We start from the raw sequence: 17,881 nt of genomic DNA on the forward strand, positions 1-17,881 counted from the left end.
GATGGCCTATGGTGAGACTATGAGTGTCCATGTACCAGAGCAGTGCACAGCTTTTACAATGGCAGGAGAAAACAAGGAAGACCAAGCCAATGCCAAGAACAGCGCAACTTAACCTTTTAAAAGATTCTACCCAATAAACAAGGAACAATAAACTTCCTTTTTGGCAAAGTTTAAAGTCCACAAGTGTTTAGTTACAATATGTCCAATTCAACTACAGTCCAGGCAAAGTGTCTTGTACAACATTGACTGCATTCTGAAATCATTTCTCAGTCCTTCAACAATAAGAAAGTGGCAAAAGTCATTATAAGTATTAAGGACGGATGGTGAAGTGGAGGAAAAAGGGGGTAACTTTATTTTTTACCTTATTCTCTTTTACTTACAGAATATCTATGCATGAATCTATGTTTCTATTATTTTAAATTCATTCTTACATTATATAGATAAAGAAGAGTCTAAGACAACGACTCTGTGTAATAAAGCCTACCTACAGATCAGCTATGCTATATGGATAGAGTTTGTCTGGTTGGAAAAATTGTGATACTGGGTTGTTACCATTTTATAATGTAATGGCATATTGGTCGGATAGCGTAAGGTCCCATCTGATGAAGTCTAACAAGTCGGTGAAATTTTATGCTAAGAACCTCAGTAATGCAAGTCATATAATACATATCCATTCCACTTCAATGTTCACCAATCTCTTAATGCTTGTAGGTCTGCTTTATTTTTGTGTGTTTGCTTTTGCCCTGCCGCCATAGATGGGCGTACTTGGGCATTCATTTAATTTATTTGGATATGCTGAACAATGCTGGTAAGTGTCATTCTCCGATTCCCAACTAATCACGAGAATGAAGGGCTACATCCCATCTTTCTCTTAAAATGAAGGTTCACTTTCAAGTCTTTAACAGTCCCAGGAATCACATGAATGAAAGCTTATGCTGGCCATAGACATAAGATAGGTAACGGCAGCTCTCTCTCCTAATCCCCCTATACACCAATGCTCGGTCAGTCCACAGCTACTTCTCTGAATCCCGCCAAACACCTGAACACTCAACTAAATGAAGGGATGGGGGTTAGATGCTGTCAGACTCCTCTGGTGGTATCTCATTTCCCATAGAACCAAAGGATCAGGCAACTGAAATCCAACATGCCTGATCCTTCTCTCCCCCAACATCATCTGTTGTGGAGAATCAGGTGGCCACCATACACATTAAATGGTCAGCTGGTCATGCCTAAATTAGTGTTCAGCCAACACATGTTCCCAACGGATCCCAGTGACTTTAAAGGGGTATTCCAGGATTTTTTTTTATTTGAATATGCTACAGGGGCTGTAAAGTTAGTGTAGTTCATAATATAGTGTCTGTACCTGTGTGTGATGGTCTTCTCACAATTCTTCTATGATTTTCACTCCAATATTAATTTTTAGCAGCATACAAAATGACTGTTGTCTCGGATTTTTCCCAGCTTGCAATGCGGCCGAGACCTGACTCACTAGTCAGCTGATGACTAGTCTGCTTCAATGGGTGTAGGGATCACGTGGTGGGAGAGAGATCTATCTGCAACTAATGCAACAGCTGTAGGCACCCTGATTGAAAACCACAGGTCTTTTGTTTCAGTGGGGGTGTTTGATGTGTGGGAGGGAGGAAAATGGAATTGTGGGATTTGTAGTAAAAAAAAGAAAAGTCAAACAGGAAATACAAGTTCACAAAAAACTAGCCACAGTATTATGCATAGTTACATAGTTACATAGTTAGTACGGTCGAAAAAAGACATATGTCCATCAAGTTCAACCAGGGAATTAAGGGTAGGGGTGTGGCGCGATATTGGGGAAGGGAAGGGATTTTATATTTCTTCATAAGCATTAATGTTATTTATTTGAAGGATTTAAGTGAAGAAAAAACAACAGCTTGAAGTATATTTTTCTCCCCCGTGATGGATTCTATGAATGGAGGTCAGACGCAGATGTGAACCTAGCCTAATAATGTCAATTGTGTAAAGTGAACAGCAGTAACACAAATAACAGCATAACTTGAGCAGCAATGAAGGAATGGGGCAGTAGTGTTTTAGTGCCATATATCATTTGCATATGGGAAACCGACATAGTATGGTAGATTGCAGAAAGTAACAGAAAGTACAGTTGGCAGATTGCAGAAAGTAACCACCGCCTAGTAAAAAAGGAACAATGTCTTGGCACTAGTGAGGCTGTCTCAGTCATTAGGCCACATACAAGCTGCTATAGCTATGGTTACGTAACGTCTATGCCACAAGCTAAAAAACTTACATAATACTCAAGCTGATATGTAAAAGGAAAACATGCCTCAGCCTACTCTACCTATAATTAGTAGTGGTCCCACAAAAGACAGAAGTGGCTTCACAGCCCAGTCTGCCGAAGGTCTCAAACGCCCCCTGTTGGCTACGAAGAAACATTTCTGTAGGTGGCGGTGAGGAGACGCAGCTTTGTTGCACAGTGCAGGAACATCTGGGTGGCTGAGGACATTATAGGGGAGGGACGCACATTGAAAAAGGAGAGGTCTATAGTAAAATAGAATAAATTATTCTGTATTTGACAAGCTATCTCATGCAAAAGCCTTGGGAAAGAAGAAAAAAAAAACAGCTAATATTTATTCAAGTCTCTGTATCATTACTTTTTATTTGCCGCTTGCTCCATGTTTGTCAGCTTTCCTGTGGCTCATTAATTTCATTCCCTTCTGACTTAATGGTGTGCAAGATATCCTTGAGACAGTCCTTGTGCATTCGAGATGAAGGTGGTGTGATAGGAAAAGCAGGCAGGAACAGTACGCTTATTTGAGCAATAAAAGGAGGGCTGGCAGTCAAACAGAGAACAGACAGGATGTGGCAAATTACAACCCCTATACCTCTAGATTCTCTCTTCTAAAGAAACACTTGCTGCAGTAGAGGGATGCCCCCTGGGAAAAGGGACCCCTGTTACAATGGCAATGGCTAGTTTGCTTCCTGACTTAAGACATTGTCGTTTTACAATATGCCCTCCCACCATCACCACTTTACTCATAAAGACTGCATTCTTGGGAAGAAAAGGATATGTCTGTGTAATGGGCATCTGTGATTTTCTGATACTTTGAACCCTTTCTGCTTAAAACCTGCAATGAGAAACTGGCAGAGGAGTAAGTGTTGAAATTAAGAACAACACTTTCTTAAAGTAGAGCGTCTGGTCTGGGCTGGTGTGCCAGGGCTGCCGACCTAGAATTTTTTTTCCAGCAACAAGTGTATAGCTCAATGTTATGCTATGAACGGTGAGCCGTAAAATGATAATAATTCCAATCACAATGATCAGCTCAAGTATGAACAGCCCCCCCCAAAAAAAATCATGGATGCATCTATTTTCTTTAACAGGCACTGGAAAGTATTGCCCTATTTTTACACACTGTCCAGGAATTTACGGACGGTTGGCAACCCTGCAGCTAACACTTATTTATTGTATTTGGCTGCGCCATAAATATGTTCACACTGTTAGAGGCTTAAATGGACAGGAATAAACATCATGTGAGACACAAGTGTTATTGAGACAGTCAAGAAGCTGGGGAAGAAAGCGGTTCATACACACAGCGGTGACAGCCCCGGGCGCACCTCTGCTGGATCAGGGGCAGGGACACCATGTTTATTACACCTCTAATACACTTTTAGTTACAGTCTCGCTTTTTCAATGCTTAATATCAAAACTCCATTCACCTCTAGGTATATAGCGAGACAAAGGCAATTAGGAAAGTAGCTGTTATAGCTGCAATTATACTGTCAAATAAAGGATTAAGGTGTGTATACAGAGAAGTAGTGCACAGTGTGAACATGCCTTATGGGAGACTGTAATGAGTAAAGGAAAGGAGAAATGTTAAAGGGAAGTTACCACGTTTGCAAAAGGAGGTGGTACATATATATTATATAGCAATGTAAAAAAAAAAAAATATATATATATAGACCTGCTCGTAATTCTGTCTCACATCAATATCAGAACAATGGAATGCTGATTCCAGGTGCCCCCTGCTGATTAGCTGTTTGAAAAAGCCATGGCACCACCATACAGTTCTCATTCCCATTCAGTTCTCATTCACTGGGAAGTTAACGCAGTAACCCAGAAGAGCCACTACATAATGTACTGTGCTATCGGCTTCCTTACAGTTGCTGTGCTTGGCAAAGGATACACCAATCCCTTGCTCCATCCATCATGCTCACAGGAGTATGGTCCATTGGACTCCCACCCATAATCTTAGTCTAATCAAACTGCACATTGCACTTCCTATACACAGCAGAGTATAAGCTTGACATGGATAATAAATAATTTACTACATGCAGAGCGTTGACTTTTCCCCAGTGGTCTTGTCTGCCCAATGTGACCTTCTTTATATTACTGGCTTTTAGCATAAGTTATCAGATATTGAAACCTACAGGCCCTGAATAGATAGGGTCACTGGGTGACATTGTCCTAAAAAATGTGCACTAGTAGCATTAGAATGCTTTTTCATGGCGCACATACAGTAGACGCTATAGGGCCCCTGGGACCCAGTAGCTGAGCTGGAGGAGTCGGCTCTTATATTGTCAAAGTAAAACAATCTAACCCCTTTAGTTATAAGTAGACCAAGGTTATAACTACCAGTAAGTATAATCCTACCATCTGGGGGGAGGGAGGGGTACACCACTACTATTAAAGAAGCATCAGAAGAAGAGTGATTGCTGTTTTATTGCCACTGGAGGAATCTGGATGATGAAGGAAGGAGCAGGTAATGGAATGCAGCAGAAAAGTCAACAATAAAAAAGAAAAGTCGACAATAACCATAATCTTTCCATTTCCAGAGGTGACTTGATGCAGTTGGTGGTAATGGCAGCATGGGGCCCCGCGGTTAATTGTTACGCCCCTGGTCATTATAACAGCTGTTGGAACTTTCAAAATGCAGAAAGGAGGCTAGTTAAGGGACATATGCTTCTCTGTAAAGGAGCTCTTAGTGAACTCCTGGAAAGATCTAAAGGATTGTATCTTTGGCTGTAGTAAGGATACATTGAAAGCAGCAGAAGAGATATGCCCTGTTAATTGTACGTCCATTTATTAGATCTATACCTGCAGGTCTACAAATGTATACTCGATTAATATTAAACATTTCAATACTAAGGGTTATTCCTGTTTTATGCAAATAACACGATTGTTTTTTTTTGTTGTCAGTTCCTGAACATCTTAACAATCTCCCATCGATGAAAGTAAATGGCAAGCTGGAAACCTTTCATGATTATGTCCAATGTACATAGATGAATAGCTCACTTTATGACTTTGTTCACATTGTGTTTGGGCTTTACATTTGGCACACATTCACACACAGAAAAAACAACATTCACGTTACCTTATATCTCTTTTTACATCCAGGAACTGGACAGGCAAATGGCTTCTCATCCCCCCCATTCATACACATGGAGCTCAGAATTGCTTCAGAGCTAATGGCACTCTCTGTGGTCCAAGACTCATCACTGTCCGAGTCTTCATAGTCTACTTCTTCCTCATCATACTCGCTGCCTGTGGGATGAGAGAATAAATGAATAAAACCTACGGCTCATGGTGGACTAAGGGTGTAAAACAATATAAATTATTATGATGAAACTTTCCAATATACTAGGGTAAAATATCATAATGAAGTAAAAATAAAACAGATTAAATTGTTGGTATATAAGATGGACGTTAAATCAGAGAACATAATCAGCAAAAATACAATATATAAAGCTAAACAAATACCAAAATATCAAAAACAAGACAACCATCTTAGTTGTTGCTCGTTCTCCCCTCCCCACCCCTGCTCTAGGACCTAGTCCGAGCTACTTTGGCTGGGAAAACTAAGGGTCAGGCCAATGTAATGATCTCGGATCTGCCTTTAGTAATGTGGACTCATGGGGAGATTGTGAGGCCTGAGACCTGAGAACTGTGAGGCCTGAGTTATCTGGTCTTCCAGCTTCTCCGTATCAGAGAAAGAACACAGGAGAGAAGGTGTAGTTAATACAGGAGGTACCACAATGAGGAATCACAGTATGAGATTAATTCTGTTATTATTAAGATATATGGTTCTAAAACTACTGCTCCCTCTGGTTGATTCCAGAGACCCCCCCCCCCCCCACCTGTTTAATATAGAGTGTGGACTCTTTAAATGTATAGTTAAAGAGACTCTCACCAGTCTTTATCTATCTCCTATCTCATCCTATGCAAAGCTCAGGGACACTCTGATCACCAGCAGTGAAAAATGTCTCCTTAGTCTTATCAGAGTCCAGTCCCCAAAACGGCAACTGGCAATGACAAAAATTGAATTTTTTTAAAATCCTTGATAGGAAGAGTTAAAACTCATAGGCCAAAAGACATCATCTCTGGGGGAAAAGGACAATGCAGCATGGTCTCAGTTCGCTGTGCTACAAGAGGAGGGGGAGACCCAGGGAAGATAATGGAACAATTGCCCTTCCAGGTTCTAGACACCATTTTGAATAAGGTGCAGAAAACCAATAAAGCTTTGGTAGATCTTACAACTCAGATAGGTGGCTTATCTTTTTTTCTAACTTTCACAAAGTTATGTAGGGGCTAAATGGCATGTTTATATGAAAGTTTGGTTTTGGGGAGGCTGGGGGGGGGGGGGGGGGTAGGCGGGGTGAGGGTGAATAGTTACCGGGGTTTGTGACAGGTAAAGTTTGTGGCAATATTTAACACTACAGCAGTGAAGAGAAGGGGGGGGGTCACTGCTATAGCCCAACTTTACCTTAGGCAATCAATAAGCATAAATGGTACCATCCTGTGGTAATAAAGTCCTATATTCAGCATACGCTAGAAAAAGCCCTCTTTGTATACATCAAACGTAGCCATCGGGTTTCATTTATCTTATGGAAGTCAAAAGAGATTTTGGTCACCACTGGGCTGGTATATGTTGACATACTTTTAACTGTGTATAGGAAACAGCAGCAGACTGTGCTTTCCTATATAGCGAGTGACCATCAGTATACAGTGTGGTCAATGGGAGATGTATATTAGTGTATGACATTGCGGCTGCATAGACCGGAGGTGAACAGTATGTACAGAGCCTTAGTTTGCAGTGCTGACCATGTATACAACTGCTGACAGGTTCTACCTATAAAGACACTGCTACCTATTTATAAAAAGCTCACATTCTACATCTGACTAGCATGAAAAACCTTGCTGTAGGGTAGGGAACAGAGCTCACCATCCCAATGCCTATAGTAAGCTGCCCAATTCTTAGGAGCATAATTCTACAGATCATAAACCGTGTCAAATAATATGTTGACAAGTCCTAATGCATTTACTAGCCCTCTGGAATTAATGGGAATTATGTCAGAACATTAATAAGAGTTACAGCAATTACGGTCGCACAGTTTAGTCCCTCAGGTGTGGGAATGAATGGCATTGTAAGGCTGGCCAGGCTCTGGCTCTGTGCACAGCATAAGGTGTCCAGGCACCTGGAGCTCATTTCTCTTTTCATTTCAATTTGCGTTTTAAGCTTATTAATCAAGCTGTCGGAAGGGGAGCAATGCAATGGGGGGTGGGGGGTGGGGGGGGGGCTGCTTTTACTACTGTGCTGTAATCAAAGGGAACCTGAAAGCTGAGACTCTACAAAACTCAGCACGTGAAACTGCGATGGGAACAGTCAAGCAAAAAGTAAAGCTATAGATTATGAAGGTGAAATTAATGTATTATACCCTACAGCAGTGATCTCCAACCTGTGGCTCCCCAGCTGTTGCAAAACTACAACACCCAGCATGCCCTGGCATGCTGGGTGTTGTAGTTTTGCAATAGCTGGAGAGCCAACAAGTTGGAGATCACCGCCCTACAGTATGGAAAATAGACTTTGAATAGGAACACGTGAATGGCTACACTCTGGATGACTGGGTGCAATACTGGGTGCCTTACACCCTGTAAAAGGAGCCCTAAAACTAGTATCTGAAAACGACTAAAAAGGTCCAGCCCTATAAATAGCTGCTGTATCATTCGCACATCTGTAAATGTTTGTGGAGATATTTGTAAAATAAAGTAGTGATTGCGGAGACAACATTTTTCAACTTCATGGCAGTAGTTCAAAGAAAACTACAGTCGGCTTCTCCTACAATAGGTTCAGAACGGAAAGGCGAATTGTAGTAGAAAAGCACCATTTTGTTGAGCCTTTAAATTAGCACTATCAGATCAAAAAACTTTTATATGTTCTACATCTTGGCAAAACATTAACCTTTCTTATTTACTTCATAAGAATGTTTTTCCTTTATATAGAAATCATAGCTTATAAAAAGACACCACTAGAGGTCCCCATACCATCCAGAACCAAATCCTGTCCGGCTACAGTATTATCTTTCTCCAAGCTGAAGCACAGGACAAATGGACAAAGACCAGTAAGTAAGGGCAGGACAAGCACTCCTCTGTGTTCACTCCTGTCCTATCAGACTGCTCACTCCTGTCCTATCAGCAGGAATACAGAGAGGAGGGGGTTACAACAGAGCAACATACAGTAATTTGATGAAGAGACCCAGTAAGGAACAGCAGACTAAGGGAGGAAGATGAGTCATGCAGAATGAGGACACACACCTTCCAAATCACAGAATGAAAAAACAAGTGAGCAACAGATAGAAGGTACTTGTGAGAGAAATACAGGTGCTAGACACATACATTATATCTACATATATATATATATATATATATATATATATATATATAACTTTTTTCGGTACTCTTTAATTGATATATTATGGAAAGCAATCCCCAATAAAATGTTATTCTCTCTCCAGAATAATTCTGGAATTAAAGGGGCACTCCGGTGCTTACACATCCAAAGGATAGGGGATAAGATGCCTGATCGCGGGAGTCCCGCAGCTGGGGAAGCCCGCGATCATGCACTTGGCACCCCGTTTGTAATCAGTCCCCGGAGCGTGTTCGCTCCGGGTCTGATTACGCTCGACCGCAGAGCCGGCGGCGTGTGACATCACGCCCCCGCCCCCGTGTGATGTCACGCTCCGCCCCTCAATACAAGCCTACGCGATCAGGCATCTTATCCCCTATCCTTTGGATAGGGGATAAGATTTGTAAGCACCGGAGTACCCCTTTAAAGGCTATAGACAGCAGCCTGTGTTCTGTGGACAAATCATTAGATAAAGACAATGGGTTGCATTGCTGCTTTCAGAGATAGGCGGAGCTAAAGCTTGTCTGGCAATTTGTTTTTACTATTCAAAATGGTCAGAATGGAATAAACAAACAAAAAAATATATAATCCATACTTGCCTAAAAAGATCCCCCAATACTGCTGTCAGGTGCCTAGCCCCTACTGCTCCCCAATTTCTAGTTTCCTCTCGATGTGTTCGCTGAGCCAATGACTGGCTAAGGTGGGTCCTTGCTGTGTGCAGTAATTGGATGAGCGTTTTATGAGGAGACCAGGAAAAAGTAAGCAGCAGGGTCAGGGCATCTCTGGTACAGCAGTGGTACGTGATCAGGGCAGCTGAGTATGGATTTTCTAAAACCTTTAAGTGCATCTTTGCCACACAAAAAAATCCCCTGGTGCCGCTGTTTTCACATCCCATCCAACAAGTCCCAATCCTCTTCTGACTTTTGGTGCCCAACATGTCATGCTCTGGCTCAACTAATCATCAGCCAAAGCTGGGGTGTCATATAATGGGCTGGGGCACCAGGAAGAAGGCCGGGCCCAGACCAGTTCCATGACTCTGCCGGTCAGCCTATCACAGGCCGAGGCAGGACATCACTGAGTTGTGCCGCAGTGTGATGTGTCAGACACCAAAAGCCGGAAGAGGAACGGGGCCGGAGGACGGTCTGCAATATCAGCGAAGTTAAAGTTTATGATTTTTATTCCGGCAGTCCAGGCAAAACAGATAAAAAACACTGGAGCTCTTTTTAACCTTAAGCAATACAGAAAGAGCAATCTTCAGTAAGAGTGCATCAAAATTCATATATAGGACATGTTAGCTACATGCGGATATGGCAGGGAAATTTTTGCAAGTAAGAAAATGTCCACTTAAACTTACCCTAAACTTGGAAATGACCTTTGTCTACAAATCTGCTGTTCGAACAACCTCCCTTGTATGCGCCTTTTTATAGACTATAAACTTGTGTTCTCTAGGCAATCTAATTTACAATATCTATACACTGTTATGAACGGATTGCCTATAAATATTTAGGGAAATGTATAAAACTAGTGTTCTATAAATAAATAAGAAATATATTACTAGTTCCATATCAAGAGGAAAGTGAAAGATAAAATATGTATCTAAAAAATACAAGTACATAAATATCATGGCATATAAAGAATTTGTAAATTAGATTTATTTATAATTGTCAGGTTTATTCTTTTCTACCTGCAGATACTGTTGGATTTCGGGTAATTTGCAGAAATCTTAATGAAGTAACACAGGGTCAGATGGTTGATGAATAGTTTACATTTGCCCATATTACAGGATAATGGTCTCCTCCTTTATTTGGAGGATTCTTTCCAGATCATTATCATTACTTTGCTTCTAATTTATGTTGTATATAAATCTGGGAACTTAATTGGGCAATAAAATGGAAAAAAGCAAAGTTACTCTTTATCTCCTGGCAGAGATACCGTATTTTTCGCCATATAAGACGCACTTTTTCTTCCCCAAAACTGGGGGGGAAAAGTTGGTGCGTCTTATACGGCGAATACACCCCTATCGCGGTGGTCCCTGCGGCCATCAACGGCCGGGACCCGCGGCTAATACAGGACATCACCAGTCGCGGTGATGCCCTGTATTAACCCTTCAGACACGGCGATCAAAGCTGACTGCCGCGTCTGAAGGGAAAGTGACACTAACCCGGCTGTTCAGTCGGGCTGTTCGGGACCGCCGCGGTGAAATTGCGGCGGTCCCGAACAGCCCGACTAAATAGCCGGGTTAGTGCTTACAGGACACCGGGAGGGACCTTACCTGCCTCCTCGGTGTCTTCTCCGTTCAGGAAACCCCTGTATGGCCGGCGCTCTCCTTCCTCGTCATCACGTCGTCGCGTACGTGCGTCAGCGTGCGTAACGACGTGATGATGGCGACGGAGAGCGAGGATACCCGGCCGGCAGCAGAGACGTTCCAGAGCGACGGGGACACGCAACAGCGATGGAGCGACATCCAGGGCAGCGGTGACGGGTCCGGAGCGGCGGGGACACGTGAGTATTACCTCCTATGCAGTGGTCTTCAATCTGCGGACCTCCAGATGTTGCAAAACTACAACTCCCAGCATGCCCGGACAGCCAACGGCTGTCCGGGCATGCTGGGAGTTGTAGTTTTGCAACATCTGGAGGTCTGCAGGTTGAAGACCACTATTGGGTTCAAAATCTTTATTTTTTTAGATTTTGCCCCTAAAAATTGGGTGCGTCTTATACGCCGGTGCGTCCTAAAGGGCGAAAAATACGGTAGGTAAAGTTGGAAATTATCTATACAGAACATTTAAACCTGGGCACGTCCCGTATAAAAAGGTTCTTTACAGCAAATGTAAGTGTACCTGTGACAAAAGACCATGATAAGACCTTCTGAGTCATGTGACACAGTCCTGGGAGGAGCACACTTAGCATGTACTTCTCATGGCTCGTTTTAGCAATCAAGCAGGGTCTGAACACTTGAAACTTTCGATCTGTTATGTGCCTATTCAAAGTATATATTCACCTTACTTAATTCTCTTGTACTATTTCTGATCATTTACACCTATCAGCCATTATGGTTAAACTGTCTGTCTAATATTGAGGTCACCCTTATGCTGCCAAAACAGCTCTGACACATTAAAAGCTTACTCCGGTGGAAAACTTTTAGCTTTTTTAATCAACTGGTGCCAGAAAGTTAAAGGGGTATACCAGGAAAAAAACTTTTTTTTATATATATATCTCAACTGGCTCCAGAAAGTTAAACAGATTTGTAAATTACTTCTATTAAAAAATCTTAATCCTTTCCGTACTTATGAGCTTCTGAAGTTAAGGTTGTTCATTTCTGTCTAAGTGCTCTCTGATGACACCTGTCTCGGGAAACGCCCAGTTTAGAAGAGGTTTGCTATGGGGATTTGCTTCTAAACTGGGCGTTTCCCGAGACAGGTGTCATCAGAGAGGACTTAGACAGAAAAGAACAAGCTTAAAGGGGTCTCTCCTGTGTTAGACATCTTATCCCCTATCCAAAGGATAGGGGATAAGATGCCTGATCGAGGGAGTCCCGCCGCTGGGGACCCCCGTGATCTTGCACGCGGCACCCCGTTTGTAATCAGTCCCCGGAGCGTGTTCGCTCCGGGACTGATTACCGGCGATTACAGGGCGGGCGGCGTGTGACGTCACGGCCCCGCCCCCGTGTGATGTCACACTCCGCCCCTCAATGCAAGCCTACGGGATGGGGCGTGATAGCGGTCACGAACACGCTCCGGGGACTGATTACAAACGGGGTGCCGCGTGCAAAATCACGGGGGTCCCCAGCGGCGGGACTCCCTCGATCAGGCATCTTATCCCCTATCCTTTGGATAGGGGATAAGATGCCTAAGCACCGGAGTACCCCATTAACTTCAGAAGCTCATAAGTACTGAAAGGATTAAGATTTTTTAATAGAAGTAATTTACAAATCTAGAAATTAGACTTGTGTATCAGCGCACATAAAAGGAACACCATATGGGAATACACTTACTTAGTACAGTTGGTTTATTTTGAGTCTATACTATTTTTGGGCCCCAGCGAGGACCCATATTGCTGTATCTTGGCTGCCTAAAAAGGAAGCATTCCTGCGCCAGTGATTATACATTTTCTAATTTACAAATCTGTTTAACTTTCTGGAGCCAGTTGGTACATAAAAAAAAGTTTTTTCCTGGATAACCCCTTTAAACAGAGTTGTAAATTACTTCTATTAAAAAATCTTAATCCTTCCGGTACTTATTAGCTGCTGAATTCTACAGAGGAAATTATTTTCTTTTTGGAACACAGTGCTCTCTGCTGACATCTCTGTCCATTTTAAGAACTGTCCAGAGTAGGAAAAAATCCCCATAGCAAACATATGCTTCTCTGGACAGTTCCTAAAATGGACAGAGATGTCAGCAGAGAGCACGTGCTCGTTTTTCTGGCATGCCCTGTAGATGCTTAATCAGATTGAGATCTGGGTAATCTTGAAGGCCAAGTCAACACCTTGATCTCTATGGCAACCATTTGTAAACAATTTCCGCTTTGCGGCTAGGCAGATTATTCTGCTGAAAGAGGGTTACAGCAATTGGGGGATACCATCATCATGAAGGAGTGGACTTGGCTTGCATGATTAGGTAGGTGGTAGATGTTCAAGTACATCCACCTGAAGGTTTCCCAGCAGAACATTGACCCGAACATCAACCCACTCCTGCCAGCTTGTCTTCTTTCCATGGTGAATGTATATTAGCACTATACACAAACTGGGTCCATTTTATGGATGATTAGCAATCCCTGGGAATCTGAGAAAACATGCATGGCAGGTATAGAAGAAGACAATGCCTTATTACCACATGGCATGTAGGTCAATGTTGGCAATCCAGCAGGGTTAAAGGATTAAGATTTTTTAATAGAAGTAATTTACAAATCTGTTTAACTTTCCGGAGCCAGTTGATATGAAAAAAAATATTTTTCACTGGAGTACACCTTTAAGGGGTTTCCAATGACATTTTTTTTTATTGCACTTTGTTTTGATTTATTTTTCAAAATGCAGCATGCTCTAGTTATAAAGCTTTTTTTCAGGCCTTTCTCTATAGGAAAAAGAAAATGTCTGAAAAGATACTTTTACAAAACACCAGTTTTATTTTATTCTTTGGATGCTAAATGCCAACAGTGAATAAACAATCCACTAAATGCAGTGCTTTTTTGCTTCCCTTTTGGTGCATTTTTTTCTGGTTCTTGGTATTTTTTTTCAAAATTTACCACATTCTAGGAAAGGTGTCTTTCTTGTGTGTGTTTTATACAGGCTGACCTATAGGAAATTATAAACCAGGAAAAAAATAAAAATAAAATCAATGTGTGGCGTAGGCCTTGAAATGTTTTTCTAATACTGCACTACATGAGGTTTTGATGCCTTTTCTTTTTCCCTCCTTACTTTTCCTTCCTCAGACCATTTCTCTGCCATTTTAACACATACAGGATTACCATATGAGAACCACATCACTATTAAGGGGTTATCCAGGAATTGAAAAACAGCTCCCCATCTGTCCCCAGAATGGGTGTGGTATTACAACTTGGCTCCAATTACTTCAATGGAACTGAGCTGCAGAAACACACCCAACCTGGAGACAGATGGGGAGCGTTTTTTGAAAGAAATTATCTCTGTTTTTCTATTCCTGGATAACCCCTTTAAATGACTGACTGAATGGTTGCACAAATAATGTAAAAAAATAAATAAATAAAATGTGTAGCTATAAAACCCGGTGACCCAGTGTAGCTATAAAACCATGCACATAATAACCACAAAGTGTCTACTACAGTACACTTTTTAAAGCTTATTGGCTTAGTTGTTTTTGCCACAGAGGCTGCAATTACTGCAACAGAAAAACGCAAACTAACACTGAAGGGGAAAGGAAGCGTTTGTTATCATGGCTTGAACGCCAGTATTCTGGCATTTTTTCAATTTTTTTTCCAACATCAGGGTTATGGGGGTATAACAGGATCATCATAAAATTACTTAATATGCCTTGTGAAGATCACCTGCATCAAAATACCCGGCGCTGCGGCAGTTTGCTTCTGTGGGTCCTGATGCAACTATAAGTGGCTTCCATTGGTGCATCGTGAGCATGCACCTTCAGGCCAGCAGCAGTGATATCATCAATCATGTATGAATGTCCTGCCCTGCAGAAAGCAGGAAGTTAGAGTAGATAGCAGGAAGTAAGAGTAGGCGCAGGACAGGACAGCCATTAAAAAAGGAGGTGGGAAAACCCCTTTAAGTAAACTAATAAAAAGTTGAAGGAGGACACATCTGCACATTTGTATATTAAGCTTTCCATTGGGGGTTCTATTTTTTTTTTTTTTTTTTTGATGGCTAAAATAGCACCCTCTGGAGGGGGGGGGGGGGGTTATCATGGCTTGGACGTCAGTATTCTGGCATTTTTTCCATTTTTTCTTCCAACAGTAAGGTTATGTAGTGTGGTACTGGTGGGCATAACAGGATCATCATGACATTACTTAAAGGGGTATTCCAGGGAAAAACTTTTTTTTATATATATCAACTGGCTCCAGAAAGTTAAACAGATTTGTAAATTACTTCTATTAAAAAATCTTAATCCTTTTAGTACTTATGAGTTTCTGAAGTTAAGGTTGTTCTTTTCTGTCTAAATCCTCTCTGATGACACGTATCTCGGGAAACGCCCAGTTTAGAAGCAAATGCCCATAGCAAACCTCTTCTAAACTGGACATTTCCCGAGACAGGTGTCATCAGAGAGGATTTAGACAGAAAAGAACAACCTTAAGCTCAAAATAGCCGGTGCTGCTGTAGTTTGCTTCTGTAGGTCCTGATGCGACTATAAGTTGCTTCCGTAGCCGCATCGTGAGCATGCACCTTCAGGCCAGCAGCAGTGATATCACCTGAATCATCAATCATGTATGAATGTCCTGCCCTGCAGATAGCAGGAAGTGAGAGTAGATAGCAGGAAGTAAGAGTAGGCGCAGGACAGGACAGCCATTAAAACAGGAGGTGGGAAAACCCCTTTAAGTAAACTAATAGAAAGTTGAAGGAAGACACATCTGTAAATTTGTGTATTAAGCTTTCCATTGGGGGTTCTAGTTTTTTTTTTTTTTTGATGGCTAAAATAGCACCATCTGGGGGTGGGGTGGGGTGGGAAATGCCGCAGGAAATGCCCTCTGAGCCAATCACCAGCTGAGGATGGTCATCACCTGGACCAATGATTGGCTGAGTGGGCATTTTCAGCAGGAAACCAGGGGGAATGTGGACCCAGGCACTGTCAGGAAGGCAGCAGCAGGGAACTGGGCAAGTGTCTTTCCCATTTTTTTTATTTTTATTTATTTTTTTAAAGCAGTTTACATTTTTTTTTAACCTTCCTGGAAACTTCTTTCAAGTTTAATATTAATAATAATAATAATAATAGGGCTCTAAAATTAATGCTATCTAAGTGAAGCAAAATTATGATTCCATACCTGGTAGCTGAGTTGTATGAGACCCTGTTTTTAATATTTAAACCTAAACGCACAGCCATAAAGCTGATGGCGGGGTAATCTATCCCTTGTCTCGCTTGTGGCATAAGCAGGAAAAAACATGGTATAGTTTTCAGAAAACAAAGCAGGACATTTTCCACCTCCAGTCACGGGATGTTAATGGCGTTCTGGCAAATGTTTAAACGATCTCCGAGCCGCCCCTCCATCAAACACTCAGCAAGAATTAAAAACAGTTGGGGCAGAGAAAAAATGAACATCTGGTCCCGGCTTATACTGTATGCGCCCTCGAAGTCCTCCCCTAATTAATGTGGTTTTGGCATGTGTTACTGGAGAATGTAATTATAAGATAGAAACACAATTCTGAATAAGCTTACTAACAAACTCCCCAGCCGCATATAAAGAGGCTGTCCAACTCTTTAGAGAACCAAGTGGATCTTCTAGGCTTGGAAGAGGAAAAAACTATTGAGTGTATGAATGGGAACAAGCAATGATACAATGAACTACTGATAGCTAATAGAAGAGTCATAGTATACTATGCACTATATTTACGAGTGACACTCTAGATTTCTACGTTAGTACTGTTAGATAACGTCACTGTACAAATCAGTACAGTATGGCTAATACACAGCTCATGGTGTCCTAAACTACAGTAGCCAAGTCACCACATCACAGACACTTTAAGGACAGTTAAATAGCTATGCTCATAGTTTAAGGCTCCATTTACAGATGTGTTCTTCCATACCTTTCCACATGTATAACACAGGACACAAAATGACTAGCTTAGAGTAACAAAACAAGATTTGGCTATACCCTATTGGGATAGCTATATGCTGTATCGATTCACCATTGATTGGCAAATGAATTACAGACTGAGAATTTTGCATACATCACAATATTGCATTGAACTTGTATAATGAGCTATTGAAACACTTGAAGGGGTATTCCCATCTCAAATAAGGTAGCTAAACTTGTGGGGCATATTTTTTGCAAGAAACCTTAATTTGTCACACTTGCCTCCCTCTCCTGTTATGCCAGCTCCTTTCCCCCCCCCCTTGTTTACAGCTCATTGCCTAGGTTAGCAGCCACGTCTCCACTCTTGACACAGTGGTCGGGCTGGTGACATCATTCTCTCTCTGCACATAGCAGGAGAAGACTGAGTGGTAATGGTGATGATAGTGGGGGTGGGGTGGGGCAGTGAGTGTTAGGGGCTGTGAGTAACATAGGGCCACAAACAACCCCTACTGTTTGGCCAACAGTAGGGTTATGTAGTGTGGCACTGAGGGGCATAACAGGATCATCATAACATTACTTAATATGTCTTGCGAAGATCACCTGCATCAAAATAGCCGGCGCTGCTGCAGTTTGCTTCTGTGGGTCCTCATGCGACTATAAGTGGCTTCCATTGGTGCATCGTGAGCATGCACCTTCAGGACAGCAGCAGTGATATCACCTGAATCATCAATCATGTATGAATGTCATGCCCTGCAGAAAGCAGGAAGTGAGAGTAGATAGCAGGAAGTAAGAGTAGGCGCAGGACAACCATTAAAACAGGAGGTGGGAAAACCCCTTTAAGTAAACTAATAGAAAGTTGAAGGAGGACACATCTGCACATTTGTGTATTAAGCTTTCCATTGGGGGTTCTAGTTTTCTTTTTTTTGATGGCTAAAATAGCCCCATCTGTGTTCTGTCCTGCCGTCAAACATACAGGCAACCCAATGAGAACCTAACAGGCCCCC

The 17,881-nt window shown here is 42.0% G+C and overlaps 1 protein-coding gene across 3 annotated transcripts in view; it reads right to left on the bottom strand.

Moving 5' to 3' along the window:
- Positions 1-17,881, bottom strand: part of JAZF1 (JAZF zinc finger 1) — a 332,763-nt gene that overhangs the window by 23,303 nt on the left and 291,579 nt on the right. For all 3 annotated transcript variants that reach the window (XM_056519867.1, XM_056519868.1, XM_056519869.1), the window contains one exon: positions 5,361-5,530. In XM_056519867.1, coding sequence (XP_056375842.1) covers positions 5,361-5,530 — 170 coding nt within the window. The remainder of the gene's footprint in view (positions 1-5,360; positions 5,531-17,881) is intronic.

The sequence above is a fragment of the Hyla sarda genome, chromosome 5, assembly GCF_029499605.1.
Source record: "Hyla sarda isolate aHylSar1 chromosome 5, aHylSar1.hap1, whole genome shotgun sequence".
Lineage (NCBI taxonomy): Eukaryota > Metazoa > Chordata > Amphibia > Anura > Hylidae > Hyla > Hyla sarda.